At 65.6% G+C, this 13730-nt stretch overlaps 2 protein-coding genes across 3 annotated transcripts; both read left to right on the forward strand.

Moving 5' to 3' along the window:
• Nucleotides 1-482: 482 nt before the first annotated feature.
• On the forward strand, nt 483-3975 carry SLC52A3 (solute carrier family 52 member 3). 2 transcript variants are annotated; one of them, XM_069871552.1, is made up of 4 exons: nt 483-904; nt 2024-3094; nt 3348-3471; nt 3606-3975. In XM_069871552.1, the coding sequence occupies exons 2-4, from the start codon at nt 2067-2069 to the stop codon at nt 3816-3818; spliced, it is 1365 nt and encodes a 454-aa protein (XP_069727653.1). In that variant the 5' UTR covers nt 483-904; nt 2024-2066; the 3' UTR covers nt 3819-3975. The 2 variants fall into 2 exon arrangements, with proteins under 2 accessions (XP_069727653.1, XP_069727654.1); XM_069871553.1 differs by lacking the exon at nt 483-904 and adding an exon at nt 1175-1399.
• A 3967-nt stretch (nt 3976-7942) lies between these two features.
• Nucleotides 7943-13195, forward strand: SCRT2 (scratch family transcriptional repressor 2). The gene is made up of 2 exons (XM_069871577.1): nt 7943-8118; nt 10520-13195. The coding sequence occupies exons 1-2, from the start codon at nt 7995-7997 to the stop codon at nt 11224-11226; spliced, it is 831 nt and encodes a 276-aa protein (XP_069727678.1). The 5' UTR covers nt 7943-7994; the 3' UTR covers nt 11227-13195.
• Nucleotides 13196-13730: the final 535 nt, after the last annotated feature.

Consider the following 13730-nt stretch of genomic DNA (forward strand, 5'->3'; position numbering starts at 1 on the left):
AATCCCTGGCACCCGGCCAGGCTGGGGCTCCCGGGGACAACGGTGCCGCCTGGGCGAGCGCCCTGTGCCACGGCAGCAGGCATGGGGCTGCCCCTGGCCCCTGCGGTACGTGGGGGACGAAGGGCAGCGGTGCCTCCCGGTGCAAGGCAGGGGCTGTCCCCGGGCTGGGGAGGGTGCAGGGGGTGGCTGCAAGTTGGAGGTGGCACAGCTGGACTTTGGCCACGGGGAGAGGGTTTGGAGCTGGGGGGCCCCAGATGGGTATGGGGTCAGGTGGCACAGGGTGAGCTAGGGAGAGGGGAGAGAAGAGTGGGGAGAGGGACCCCACAGCAAGCCCTGCATCCACCTGGGGATGGGGGCTGTGATGGCAAAGCCTGGGGACCCACTAAAAGGAGAGGCACAAGCAGGGGAATCCTGCACCCCTGCCCCCTCCATCCATGCCCCGGCTGATCCCAGCCCCTGCCCCATAAGGGATAGCTGGGACTGGAGCTGGTCCCTCTGGCCCCCGAGCGCTCATCCCTCCAGGCACAAGGGGCCCCTCAGGGGTGGGATCCTGCTCATCACTCCAAGGACATCAAAGCTTTTCCTTCTGTTTCCTTATCGCTTTTATCTCACCACACCCTGTGCTGGCAGCTGACCATCCCTGTGGCTCCTGTGTCCTCACGGGATACACCAGGATCCTCCCATCCAGGACAAGAGCCTTGAAATTCAGTGCCAGACCCCATCGCCGAGCACAGGATTGAGGGTGCGGGGGTCCCCGTGGCTGCCACCTGACCCAGGGCGAGGAGCAGCACCCCGCCAAGCCGCCAGCCATCTGCATCCGGAGGTCGTGACGTGCCACCTCACGTCATCGCCCCGGCAGCCAGGACTCGCTGCCGCCCGCGTGCTGCCGGGCCCCCAAACCACAGTGAGTGCCCCCTTGGGAATGGCCAGGCAGACTGGCACCCCGCTTCCTTCCAGCTCCCGCTCCATCCCGGAGCCCCAGCCGCCTCCGCACCGAGCTGGGGGCACGGCTGGCTGGTTGCACCCATCAGGCTCAGCTCCAGGAGACGCGAGTTTCCTCCGCCAAGCTTGGCGCTGCCGCAGAGGCTTGGAGGCAGCTCTGCTGCTCTGCAGGGGCACGGGGACACTGGGACACGGGGGTCCCCGTTCCCGGGAGTGGGCCGGGAGCAGCGTCCAGGGGATACAGCCGGATCCTGACTCAGAGCGCTGGTATGAGCCGAGGCTGGTTTGCAGGTGGGGCTGCCAGGGCCTCCTGCCCGCGGCTGCTGGAGCCTGCGGGACGGCACAGGAGCCAGCTGGGAGGAGATGGGCGCTGCTTCGCCCTGCCCAGCAGGTGCTGTGGGTGGTACGAAGCCTCCGTTCCCAGCAGAGCGGCTGCCCAGGCCTCTTGGCCCCCCAGGTGAGAGCCGTCTTTACCCCGTGCCACACCGTGCCAGGCTGTGCCGTGCCATTCCATGTATTTATACATGGCAGAGCGTGCCACGCCGTGCCAGGCTGTGCCATGCCATTCCATATATTTATACATGGCAGAGCGTGCCACGCCGTGCCAGGCTGTGCCGTGCCATTCCATGTATTTATGCCATGGCAGAATGTGCCGTGCCAGGCTGTGCCGTGCCCTTATGCCATGCCAGGCTGTGTCGTGCCGTGCCTTTGTGCTGCACCAGGCTATGCCAAGCTGTGCCATGTCATGCCATGTCTTTATGCCATTCCATGTCCTGTGTCACCTCAGCACCCAGTGCTGCCGAGCCCCAGCTCCCTGGGATGCGACCAAGGTGGAACCAAGCAGGTCCCACACCCAGGACGGGAGAGCACAGCGGCATCACCCGCAGAGAGCCAGGGGTCCCTGGTGCTTCCAGAGGGCAAAAGGGAACCTGGGATGGGATGGGACAAGGCTGTCCTTAGAAGTTCCATGCCCCATGGTGTTTGGGAGCTGCTGCACCTGCCTGCTGAAGGGGGGGTGCCAGGGTCGGGGTCCAGTGGGGTTGGGTGTCACCTCCACACTGACTGACTTCTCTCCTTGCAGCGCGGCAGCATCACCTCCAGGCCCGGGCACCCAGCCCTGAGCCATGGCGCTGCTCACCCATCTCCTCGCCTGCGTCTTCGGCACGGGCTCCTGGGTGGCCATCAACGGGCTGTGGGTTGAGCTGCCGCTGCTGGTGACGGTGCTGCCGGAGCAGTGGTACCTACCCTCCTATATCACCATCATCATCCAGACGGCCAACGTAGGGCCACTCTTTGTGACCCTCATGCACCACTTTCGGCCCGGCTTGCTGAAGGAGGTGGCTGTTATCTACGTGGTTGTGTCTGTGGGCGTCGTGGCCTGCTTGCTCTTGGCCTTCCTCTGGGACTACTCATCCCCCATCGCTGGGAGGCCCCACAGCACTGCCTTCCTGATCCTCACCTTCTTCCTGGCCCTGGTAGACTGCACCTCCTCCGTCACGTTCCTGCCCTTCATGATGCAGCTGCAGCCCCAGTACCTGACCACCTACTTCATCGGCGAAGGGCTCAGCGGGCTGATCCCTGCGCTCATCGCCCTGGGCCAGGGCTCTGGCATCTCCAAGTGCACCAACGTCACCTACATGGCCAACATCACTACCGGCAACGAGACCGTGGAGAGCATTGCCTTCCGGCTGGAGACTCAGTACTTCCCAGCCAACTTTTCCACTCTCGTCTTCTTCCTTCTCTTGACTGCAATGATGCTGGCTTGCTTGCTGGCCTTCTTCTTCCTCACCAGGCAACCCAAAGTGTGGGAGTTCTCCCAGCAGAAGCTCTTTACCAGCAACATCGTGCTGCGCTCATTTGACCAGTTCTCTGACGAGGGAGCTCACTCACAGTTGAGCAGAGGCTACCCATGCCCAAAGGACACCAAGGGACCCAGGAACATCCTTCCAGAGAAGGCTTCCTACCCCTTGACCAAGCTCACCTTCATCTACCTCCTCATCACCTGGGTGAGCGCTCTGACAAATGGGGTCCTGCCATCCGTGCAGTCCTATTCCTGCCTTCCCTACGGCAACACCGCCTACCACCTCTCGGCCACGCTCAGCTCCATGGCCAACCCCCTCGCCTGCATCGTGGCCATGTTCCTGCCTGGCAGGTGGGTAGCGGGGCACTGGGGGACATGGTGGGGTGCACCCAGGGGGCTTCTGCCCCAGGAACAGCTCCCGCTTTGCAGTGGGGAGGAGGGAGAAGTCACTGGGTGGGAGAGGGTCCATGGGTGCCTGGGCCCTGGCAGCAGAGACGTCTCTGGAAAGGAGGATGGAGCCAGCACGGAGCTGGTCAGTGAGGTCTGTGCCCTCACTGGGACAGGCTGGCAGTGCTCCCTGGTGTCACTCACATGTCCCTTGCAGGTCTGTGGCCCTGCTGGGCACCCTCACCATGGCAGGGACAGCCTTTGGTGCCTACAACATGGCCATGGCAGTGATGAGCCCCTGCCCGCTCCTCCAGCAGTCCCAGTGGGGCGATGCCACCATCGTAAGTCATGGGGTCCCTCTTGCCTGGGGAGGTGTCTGGGGTCATCCCTTGCTCCAGCCTCGCTGCAACATTCCCCCGTCCCCGTGGTGGGGAACCCCTAGCCCCTCTGACCACTCTGCCCCCTGCCCCGCCAGGTCCTCTCCTGGGTGCTCTTCACCGGCACGCTCTCCTACGTGAAGGTGATGGCCGGGGTGATCCTGCGGAGCCACAGCCACAGCGCACTGGTGTGGTACGGGGCAGTGGAGCAGCTGGGCTCCCTCCTCGGGGCCCTGCTCATGTTCCCCCTCGTCAATGTCTACAACTTCTTCAAATCAGCCGACTACTGCAGCCTGCAGTGCCCGACGTGAGCGGGACGGGCGACCCAACCATGACCAAGAGGCTGGGAAGTAGCGCCGGGACTGGGGTTGCTGTGGGCACGTCGCTGCTGTATCTCTGAGGGGAACCAGCTCTGTGGTTTTGCCCCCAGCCCGAACATGAGGGATCAGTGTCGTGTTGAGTGCAATACAAGGCGTTTGCTCAGCCCTCGGCCTCCTTGCTGCCCGCGTGCCCCATGCCAGGCGCCCCTGGGCTGGGTACAGCTCCTCTGGAGCTACAACCCATCCCTCGCCCTGGGGCATCTGGAGCTGCTTGGCATCGTGCCCCATAGCCCCCCCTCAGCGCCCCATGGGTGGGCACGGCTCCAGCTGCGTCCCGCAGCACCGGCAGCCTTCCCAGTCTTATGCCGCGGTGGCAGCTGCCCCTGGGACGGAGGATTTGTGCAGGGAAAAGGGACAAAGGCAGCTTGGGCAGGGCTGTACCGGAGCCTGCTGTGCCCTGGCCACGGACGGGGACAGGGACTGCAGAGGGACACGGGGCAGTTGGCTTTTAAAAGGACCTGCTGGAGAAACTGAGGCATGGTGGGACTGGGGGTAACCGGTGTGGTATTTGCTGGGCACCCCAGCCAACACCTCCTGCTCCCTCCCCATAGCCCTGTGCCCCTCTGCACCCTATCCAAGCCCCGAGACGGGCAGCACGGGGGCTGCAGAGCTGGGAAGGGGGCGCAGCGCAGCCCCAGAGCCAGAGCGGTGTTGGGCACGGTGCCGGATGGAGGGGATGGCACAGGAGCAGTGCCAGGGCTGTGCCACCTGGTACCCAACTGTGCGGCGGCCGCGCCAGCCAGGGTGGGGGACGGGTGAGCAGTGGGGCACAGCGGGCATCCCTGAGTGGTGTGGAATGCTGGGGATACTGGGGATACTTGGGATGCTGCACGGGGTCGGGGGCAGCGCCCGTGCCCCACACGCGCCTGCGCCCCTTCCCCGGGGCACGAGGCAGCCGGGCCTTTGTCCCTGTCCCTTTGTCTGGCAATCTGCTCCCCGAGCCGGCGGCAGCGCCAGGCCCGTGCCTGGCGTGCCTCAAAGCCAACGATTGGAGCCACTTCGGGGCTCTGGCTGCAGCCTGGAACGACGTGGCTGGAATATCTAATGGCCAGCACCCCCCCAAGCCGATAGCCAAGGCAGCGGAGAGGGCAGGGGGCTCTGCCCCCCCGACCATCAGGCGCCCCTTGGCAGCTCCCGGCTGACCCTACGGGTCCAGGATCCAGCGCTGTGGGGGACAAAGGGCAGGAGGGGGTGCTGAGGACCAGCAGGAGATGTTGGGGCACCACGGGGTGGCTCAGCTCATCGAGGGCGTGCGATGCAACCCATGGCCCTTGCGGGGAGGCTGACCATTGTGTGGGATGCTGTGGGGTCTGGGATGCCGTGGGATGCAGGGTGTCATGGGATATGGGATCCAGCAGGGTCTGGGATGCTGACCCCTCTCCCCCTGCCCCCCTGCCCAGAAGATGCTCCTGCCCTTGGGAGCCCCCAGAGCCCCTCACCCACCAGATACCCGCCACCCCCCCACTCCTGCCGGGGAAACAATCGCCTCCAGTGGGAATTATTTCCATACAGCTGCTCAGGAAGGCACGAATTCAGCCCCGGCGGAGGAGAAAGGCTGAGCCTTTCTTCTGGTGCTCCCCTCCCTCCGCGTGAGGCGGGGGCAGGTTTGGGGGGGCCCAGCCGCTGCAGTCAGCAATATTAGCACAGCTCGGCAGGGCTGATTGCAGGTTATTAACATACATTATCTCAGTCCCCTGCCTCTGAAAGGAGCCGGGTTCCTATTCCCCTTCTCCGAGCCCTTCCTCCCCCTGTCTTTTACACTTAATTACCTCCCTTATTACACCACAGCCTGGAGAGAGACAAAATCCCAGGGCAGCGGGCAGGCAGCAGCCCTGGCCCAACTAGGGCGTAAGTAATCGCCCGCTCTGCAACCGTGCCTTGAAGGAGAGAAACGGCACACGCGCGGATAAATAAATCAGGGAGCGGTGCCCGGTGTGCGGGGGGGGGATGCCGGGAGCAGCCCAGCAGGCGACGTTCCCTCTAGGGCCACGGCCCTCTGGGAGAGGTGACCTTGAACTTGGCAGAGCCCTGACGTCAGGGCCAGATGGGACACGTGTGACTGCTGCCAGCCCCAGCTAAGGGAGGGGGAGGCGAGACCCCCAGCCCACGTGGGGAGCAGCACCGGGACCCTTGGGTGGGCTGCAGGGAGTTCCAGGGGTGGGATGCTGAGGAATGTGGGGTCCTGCGGGAGGCCCTGGGGGCTGGGATGCTGTGGGATGCGGGATGCTGCAGGACATGGGATGCTGTAGGGTCTGGGATGCTGTGGGATGTGGGATATGCAGGACATGGGATGCTGTAGGGTCTGGGATGCTGTGGGATGTGGGATATGCAGGACATGGGATGCTGTAGGGTCTGGGATGCTGTGGGATGCGGGATGCTGCAGGACATGGGATGCTGTAGGGTCTGGGATGCTGTGGGATGTGGGATGCTGCAGGACATGGGATGCTGTAGGGTCTGGGATGCTGTGGGATGCGGGATGCTGCAGGACATGGGATGCTGTAGGGTCTGGGATGCTGTGTGATGCGGGATGCTGCAGGACATGGGATGTGGGATGCTGCGGGCTAGATTCTACCCGGGGCTGTGGGATATTGTGGGATGTGGGATGCTATGGGATGTGGGGTGTCACACAAAGCTGGGAGCAGGGCCACACTGGCACAATGCGATGCAGGGTAACCCCAGCCCCAGCTCTGAGTACGGCTGAAGGAGCAGACCCAGCTGCAGACCCACCACAACGCTGCTGCTTTTGGACCCCAGATTTGATGCCACGAGGCCGGCCAAAGCCGGGTGGCCAGGTCTGGCTGCAGTGGCAGGTGAGGGACCGTCCGTAGCTAAGTGCTGCGATGCTCTCAGCAGAGTGCGGGGCTCAGAGAGAGCAGGGCCCACTGCCAGCCAGGTCCCTGTGTCACCCGCCAGTCCCCAGCTGGCACAGCCCCAGGCAGAGGCAGCACAGCCGGGGCCTCATCCTGCTCTGCGGAGAGCTGGCGGGGGGAGGCAGGGGACTGGGGGTTCCGGCAGCGAACAATGCACCGCCACGAGCCCAGCTTTTATTGTGGGCTGCAAAGGTCACGGTGCTTCCCCGGGGACAGGGATGGGGACAGGGACACCAGAAAAGGGAGACAAGGTGTGAAAAGGGTCAGGGAAGAGGAATGGGGAGTGGAAAAGGGGTGATGCGTCGGCAGGGATGGGAGCAGGAAAGGTGGGACAGGGATGAGGGAACAGGGATGGGGACAGAGAACAAGAGAAAGGGATCAGTGGAAAGGGACGGGGGACAGAGACGAGGACAGGGAAGACAGAAGGGAATGGGGACAGGGATAGGAACAGGGGACAGAGGAGAGGGCAGAAAAGGTGGGTGGGAATGGGGACAGGTAATGGAGAGAACATGGAGCAAGGACAGGGGACAGGGAGCAGGGACACAGAGAGGGAACAGGGATGGAGACAAGGGTCAGAAGGCAGAGGTAGGGACAAGACAGAGCAAGGACAGGGAATGGATGGAGACAAGAGACAGACAGGGATCAAGGACAGGGAACAGAGATAGGAACAGAGATGGAAACAAGGGACGGATAGGGATCAGGGACAGGAGACAGCGATAGGAACAGGGATGGAAACAAGGTCCAGGGGACAGGAGTAGGGACCAGGCGCAAGGACAGGGGCAGGGGACAGGGATGGAAACAAGGGGCAGGGGTAGGGATAGGGATGGGGACTCCCGGCCCTCAGCCCCATCCTTCTCCGCCCCGGGGGCAGGCGGCAGGGAGACAAAGGCGGTGGGAGGCAGCGCTCTCCCCCCACCCCCCCCCGCCCCCCGTCTTGTCCCCATTGTCCGTGGCCGGGGGAGGGACCGGGGGGCGGGGGAGGCACCGGGGACCCGCACAGCCGGGATGCCCGGGGGGCTGTGGGGGGGTTCAGGGCGCGGCCGGGCGGAGCGGCCCCCCTCCCCCCCACCCCCGGCTCCTGCCTTCCTCCCCTCCTCCTCCTCCTCCTCCCCCTCCCCTCCTCCTCCTCCCCTCGCCCTGCCGCCTCCCCGCCCCTCGCACTCGGCTCCCCGCGCCTCTCCGGTGCGGAGCCGGGACCGGGGCTGAGCGGGGCTGAGGGTGCCGGCCCGGCCCCGCCATGCCCCGCTCCTTCCTCGTCAAGAAGCTGAAGGCGGAGGCGTTCCCGGCCGCCGGGGCCCCCGCGCCCCCCTACGCCCCCCTGGAACCCCCCTACGCGCTGCCCGGCCCCGCCGCCGCCGATGGTGAGTGCGGGGATGGGGGCTCCGGGCGCCCCCCCCTCCGCTATTGTGTGCGGGAACCGCGGGGGGAGGCGGGGGAGACGAGGGATGAGGGGATGCGAAGGATACAGGGGACGGGGGGATGCGGGGATGAGAAGATGCGAAGGATACAGGGGACAGGGGGGATGCGTGATGCGAAGGATACAGGGGACGGGGGGGATGCGGGATGCGAAGGATACAGGGACGGGGGGGGATGCGTGATGCGAAGGATACAGGGGACGGGGGGAATGCGGGATGCGAAGGATACAGGGGACAGGAGGGATGCGGAGATGCGAGGATGCGAAGGATACAGGGGACGTGGGGATGCGGGGATGCGAAGGATACAGGGGACGGGGGGGAGTTGCGGGGGTTCCCGGCGTTGTGTCCCGCAGCCGAGGGCACCGGGGGCGGGGAGCTGGGGGTCTCCCCACCTCGCCTCGTCCCCGCTCCGGGGCCACCGGGGAAAGTTGGTCCCTGGAGAAGCCCCCCCCGTGTGACAGCGCATCCCCCGCAGGCGGCCCCCGCTGCCCCCGCTCCCCCCAAACCCGGGGTGCGGCGGGGGGGGCAAGTTTGGGGGGGGGGGCCACGAAGCAAGCGAGAGGCAGGGGGAGCGGCAGCCTCGCCGTGCGCTGCTTTCATTGTTCGCAGCGGTGCCCCGAGCCCCCCCGGCAGCGCGGGGGGGCTGTCGCCTCCCTGGGGCACGGGGAGCAATCGAGGTGGGGGGCAGCCTGCCCTCTCCCCGCAAGGCTGCGAGGGGCTGGGGGGCGCCGTGGTCCCTGGAGCCCCATCCTGCCAGGGGACAGCGGGGACCGCTCCAGGAGTAGCCTGGGTTCAGCAGAGACCCCCACAAGGGGGGGTCCAGGGTCCTGCTGGGGTCCAGCCCAGTGGGTCCTGGATGCTCGGGAAGCGGGATGCTGAGTGGGATGCAGGAATGGGCCTGATCCAGCCACGCACAAACCGGCGTTTCGCTTCCACCGCGTTGCTTGTCCCCCTTTTTCCACTGCTCGCCGCTCCCCAGCCTCTGATGGGCTTTCTGTGCTGGGGGGGGGGGGCGAGGCCCCGTCTGTCCCGGGGGGTCCTTTGCTCCCCCCCCCCGCGTCGGGAGCCAAGAGCCGGTGGGGGAGGGATGCGCTGCAGCTGGGCAGAAGCTGCCGACGCTGCTCTCCTGGAAATAACCTTGCTGCATGCTCGGAGGCAGCGTGAGAAATTGCTGAGCAGAGCGCTTTCTGCACAGCCCGAGCGACCGCGCTGTCAGCACAGCACGGGGAGACTGGGGGGGGGGGGGGCAAGCTCTGCCCTTGCCACGCAGCCCCCTCCTCACTGCAGGCACCCCCAGCCTCCGCGGCACAACCCCTGCGGGGCAGCCTGGGTGGGGGCCGTGGGCAGGAGGGGCTGGGATTAGGGGGATGCTGGGCTGTGGGTGGGATGTGGGGGTGAGCCTGGTCCTGCACCCACCCCAGCAGCCCCCGCTGTCACCACCAGCAAGGACGTGTCCTCTGGAGCATCCAGCAAGGGCCACCATGGACGGGGCAGGAGCCCACCAGGACCAGTTTGGGGTGCCCGAGGGGCACTGGCTGCGCTGCTCCTCCCGCAGTGACCTTCGAGCGCCAGCACAGGGGGACAGGGATGCCCATGCGGTGCCCACTGTGCCATGGGTCCTTGCCTGGCACCGGGCACTAATGTCACATGAGGGTGACAACTGGGGCAGCATCTGAGCCCCGCTCTGCACCTGGGGATCCCCCTCCTCAGTGGCTCCCAGGGTGCTGGGTGCTGCCCCAACCCCAGGAACAGCCCCCACAGGGGACAGGGAGGACAGGGGGGTCCTTCCCAGCCCCTTCTGTGCTCGCCTTTCCACCCTCATCCCGGGATTCTAGAGGCGAGGAGGTGGATGGAGCAGAGCTCGTTACGGGTGCCTGCCCCGTGAACAATGAGGCTCTCGCACGGACAGCTGGCTGGCGGCGAGGGGACCCGGGGGCTGCCTGCACGGGTGGGCACAGCTGGGTGTCCCACAGCCCCATCCGCAGCTCCAACTGCTGCAGCCCCATCCCCAGCTCCCACAGCCCCAGCCCCATCTCCCTCCACCCCATCCCCACGCCCCACTGCTGCAGCCCCATCCCCAGCTCCCACCGCTCCATCCCCATCTCTCACCGCCCCATCCCCAGGTCCCACAGCTGCAGCCCCACTGGATGGGACCCATCTGGATGCAGACAGGAGCCTTGGCAGGCTCAGCCCCCGCTCAAGGGCAGCCCCCGGGACACAGCAGGGACAGGGACTGCTAGGGGGGCACAACCTCAGTCCTGCATCCCCCACAGGCGCTGTTGACTCATGGCTTTCCCCATGCCCGGCGGGGCTGACCAGAGGTGATCCTGCTGTGTCTTCTCCTCAGGGTACCTCCAGCACTGCCTGGCACCAGCCGGCTATGACACCGACAAGAAGCAAGGTCTGCCACCGCCACCGCCCGACCCAGCCTACGCACCCGGCCACGAGGAGTACAGCGACCCCGAGAGCCCCCAGTCCAGCTTTTCCGCCCGGTACTTCAACGGGGAGGCGGCGGTGACAGACAGCTACTCCATGGACGCCTTCTTCATCACGGACGGGCGGTCGCGCCGGCGCAGCGAGAGCCAACGCCGGGGCACTCACCGTCACTCCTGCCCCGAGTGCGGCAAGACCTACGCCACCTCGTCCAACCTCAGCCGGCACAAGCAGACCCACCGCAGCCTGGACAGCAAGATGGCAAGGAAATGCCCCACCTGCGGCAAGGCGTACGTCTCCATGCCCGCCCTGGCCATGCACGTCCTCACCCACAACCTCAAGCACAAGTGCGACGTGTGCGGCAAAGCCTTCAGCCGGCCCTGGCTGCTGCAGGGCCACATGCGCTCGCACACCGGGGAGAAACCCTTCGGCTGCTCCCACTGCGGCAAAGCCTTCGCCGACCGCTCCAACCTGCGCGCCCACATGCAGACCCACTCCGCCTTCAAGCACTACAAGTGCAAGCAGTGCGAGAAGACCTTCGCCCTCAAGTCGTACCTCAACAAGCACTATGAGTCTGCCTGCTTCAAGGGCTCCGAACACAGCTGTGCAATAGGGAATTAGCCCCCCTTGCCCCTTGTGGCGCATCCCTATCCCCATCTCCATCCCCACTCCCATCCCATCCCCATCGCTATCCCCATCCCCACCCCGGTCCCCATCTCCATCCCCATCCCTCTCACCATTCCTGTCCCCATCCCAGTCCCCGCGCCAGCACTCCTGCAGCCGCAGCCGGCTGGTTTGCGGCTGTGCCGTGGCTGGAGGCCACATCCCCACATCCTCGCTCTCCACAGGGGAGGAGGGTGCCCCAGTGCTCCCCAGAAAGGGCCCAAGGGTCCCTGAGCCCCCCCGCAGCCAGGCAGGTCTCTCTGCGGGGGACTCGCTCGGGGCTCTCTTCCAGACCCAGGAGACTCTTTCCTCCCCCGGCTTGTGACTTTCACCTCTATTTATTTAATTTATTACTATTATTTATTTAGAGCTGCTGCTTCTCCTCCCCGGGGGATCCCGGAGGAGAAAAGACACTTTGCTGCTCCCCCCAGGAGCAAAACCTCACCTTGACCCGAACACTGATGGGACCAGGGGCTGGTGGTACTGACGGCTCGGCAGGACTGACGGGTGCTGCGGCTGCCGGGAGGGCAGGGCTGTCGGTCACCCTTGGGATCTGGGGTCCCTGCAGCCCCCCCCGGGCCCTGGGGCACCCTGACACCCCCCTGCCCAGCACAATCCCATGGGACACGGCTTCGGGGCACCGCGCTCACCCTGGCCCTGGGGCTCCACAGCCCCAGAGTGAGGTGAAGAGCGAGGGGTGCCCGGCAGAGACCCCCAGGACACGTCCCCTGCCAGCTCCCGGCTTGGCCAGGCTCATCTGCTCCCCGGCACGGTGATGGGCTGTGGAACAGCCTCCCTGGGCAAGTGTAGACCCCTCGCTGTGCAAACAGCTAGGCTGGCAGCGGGGCTGGAAACCCAGCCCTGGGGCAGCACCCGAACCCCCAGTCACCCCCACATCCCCCAGCCTCTGCCCGGACCCCTTCTTAGCCGGGTCCTGCCCCCATCTCCCCCTCCTGCACTCAGGAAGAGGGGGGCGGTGTAGCCGAAAGGTTTGGGTGAGTCTATTTAATTGTTCTTATTTATATTATTTATAACCTATGCTTTTCACTATTTATTTGCCAAGCCTGGCCGGGCCGTGCCAGCGCTGGCTTGCAGGAGGTGGCAGAGCTGCAGCAGAGCCGCCGTGCCCAGGACACAGCCGCGGTGACACGGACGGGGACAGGACCCCGAGAGCGGACCGTGCGGCGGGCACAGAGGCAGGAGGGCACGAGCTGGCCCAGCAGCCCGAGCTCTGCTCCCTGCAAGCCTCCCCCGAAGGCCAAGCCCTTCTCCTTCGTCTTCCTCGCTGCCGCGGGCTCCTGCTCTGCTCCCTGCCAGGGACAAACCAGCCATTCTATGCAATGTCCCAGTGGAGCATTCCCGCGCCGACTGGAGCGAGCGCCATACGTGCAGCATCCTGGAGCGGGGCTCGACCCGCGCCTCCGCGTCCTACCTCGGGCCGCGAGCTGCCACGGTCCCATCACCACGTGCCAGTCCCCAACACCTCTAGGGTTCAGCCTGGCACCCCACGGGGCCGCGCTCGCATACCCCCACACCGTCTTCCTCCCTGCACCGTCTTCCTCCCGACGCCTGGGAATGTCCCTGTCCTGGTCCTCCCTGCCATGGCTTGGTGACCTCACGCAGGAGAAGAGCATCGCCCCGGCCACGCAGCCACCCCACCAGCGAGCACGCGGCGGTGCCGGCGTCCCCCACGGTGCCGGTGCCGTCCCAGGGCTCCCCGCGTCCCTGGGGAGCGCTGCGCCTCTGCCCCTCTCTGTACTGTACATAGCAGGTACGACAGCAATAATTTTCCGTGCATGATAGATTGTTTTTCTGCCAGGTTTTGTACTCGACAGCCCCCCAGTAGGACAAGTCTACTGAGAACTGGCCGCCCGCAGTATTACTTGTAACGCAATTCAGGGATATAAAAGGGATTTCTGCCACTAAACCGTGTGTCTCGGGGGGGTTTGTCCAAGCAGTGGTGGGTGGTGGCACACAAACTGCCAGCCCTGCCCATCCCAGGGGTGCTCTGTGCCTGTCCCCAAGGGCAGCCCCGGGCAGGAGCATCGCGGAGAAAACCTCCACCCCAAACCAGGGAGCAAAGATGCCCCGGGATCCACCTGGAATGGGGGTGGCTGATGGCCTCGGAGCAGCCAGCGCTGCCCGCTTTGCCGAGCCAGCAGCCAAACCCCCCCTGGCGCAGCAAGCACAGGGTTTATAAAACCAACCCCGCTCGCAGAAGCGCTGGGAAGAAGGGGGATGAAAGCATTGACCTGGAAGGAAAGTACCGTGGGAAACCCAGCAGTGGGGCTGAGAGCCCGCGGGCTGCAGTGATGCTCATGCACCCCCAGCCCCACCCCAGCCACACCGGGGCAGGAAGGGTTTGAGGAGCCAGAGTCACCCCACAGGCACAGGCACAGGTGGGGGGTGGTGGGAAGAACCCAGCAGAGCCCTCATTCCAGGGCACAGCCAGGTACTCCTGC

This window comes from Phaenicophaeus curvirostris, chromosome 18 (genome assembly GCF_032191515.1).
Source record: "Phaenicophaeus curvirostris isolate KB17595 chromosome 18, BPBGC_Pcur_1.0, whole genome shotgun sequence".
NCBI lineage: Eukaryota > Metazoa > Chordata > Aves > Cuculiformes > Cuculidae > Phaenicophaeus > Phaenicophaeus curvirostris.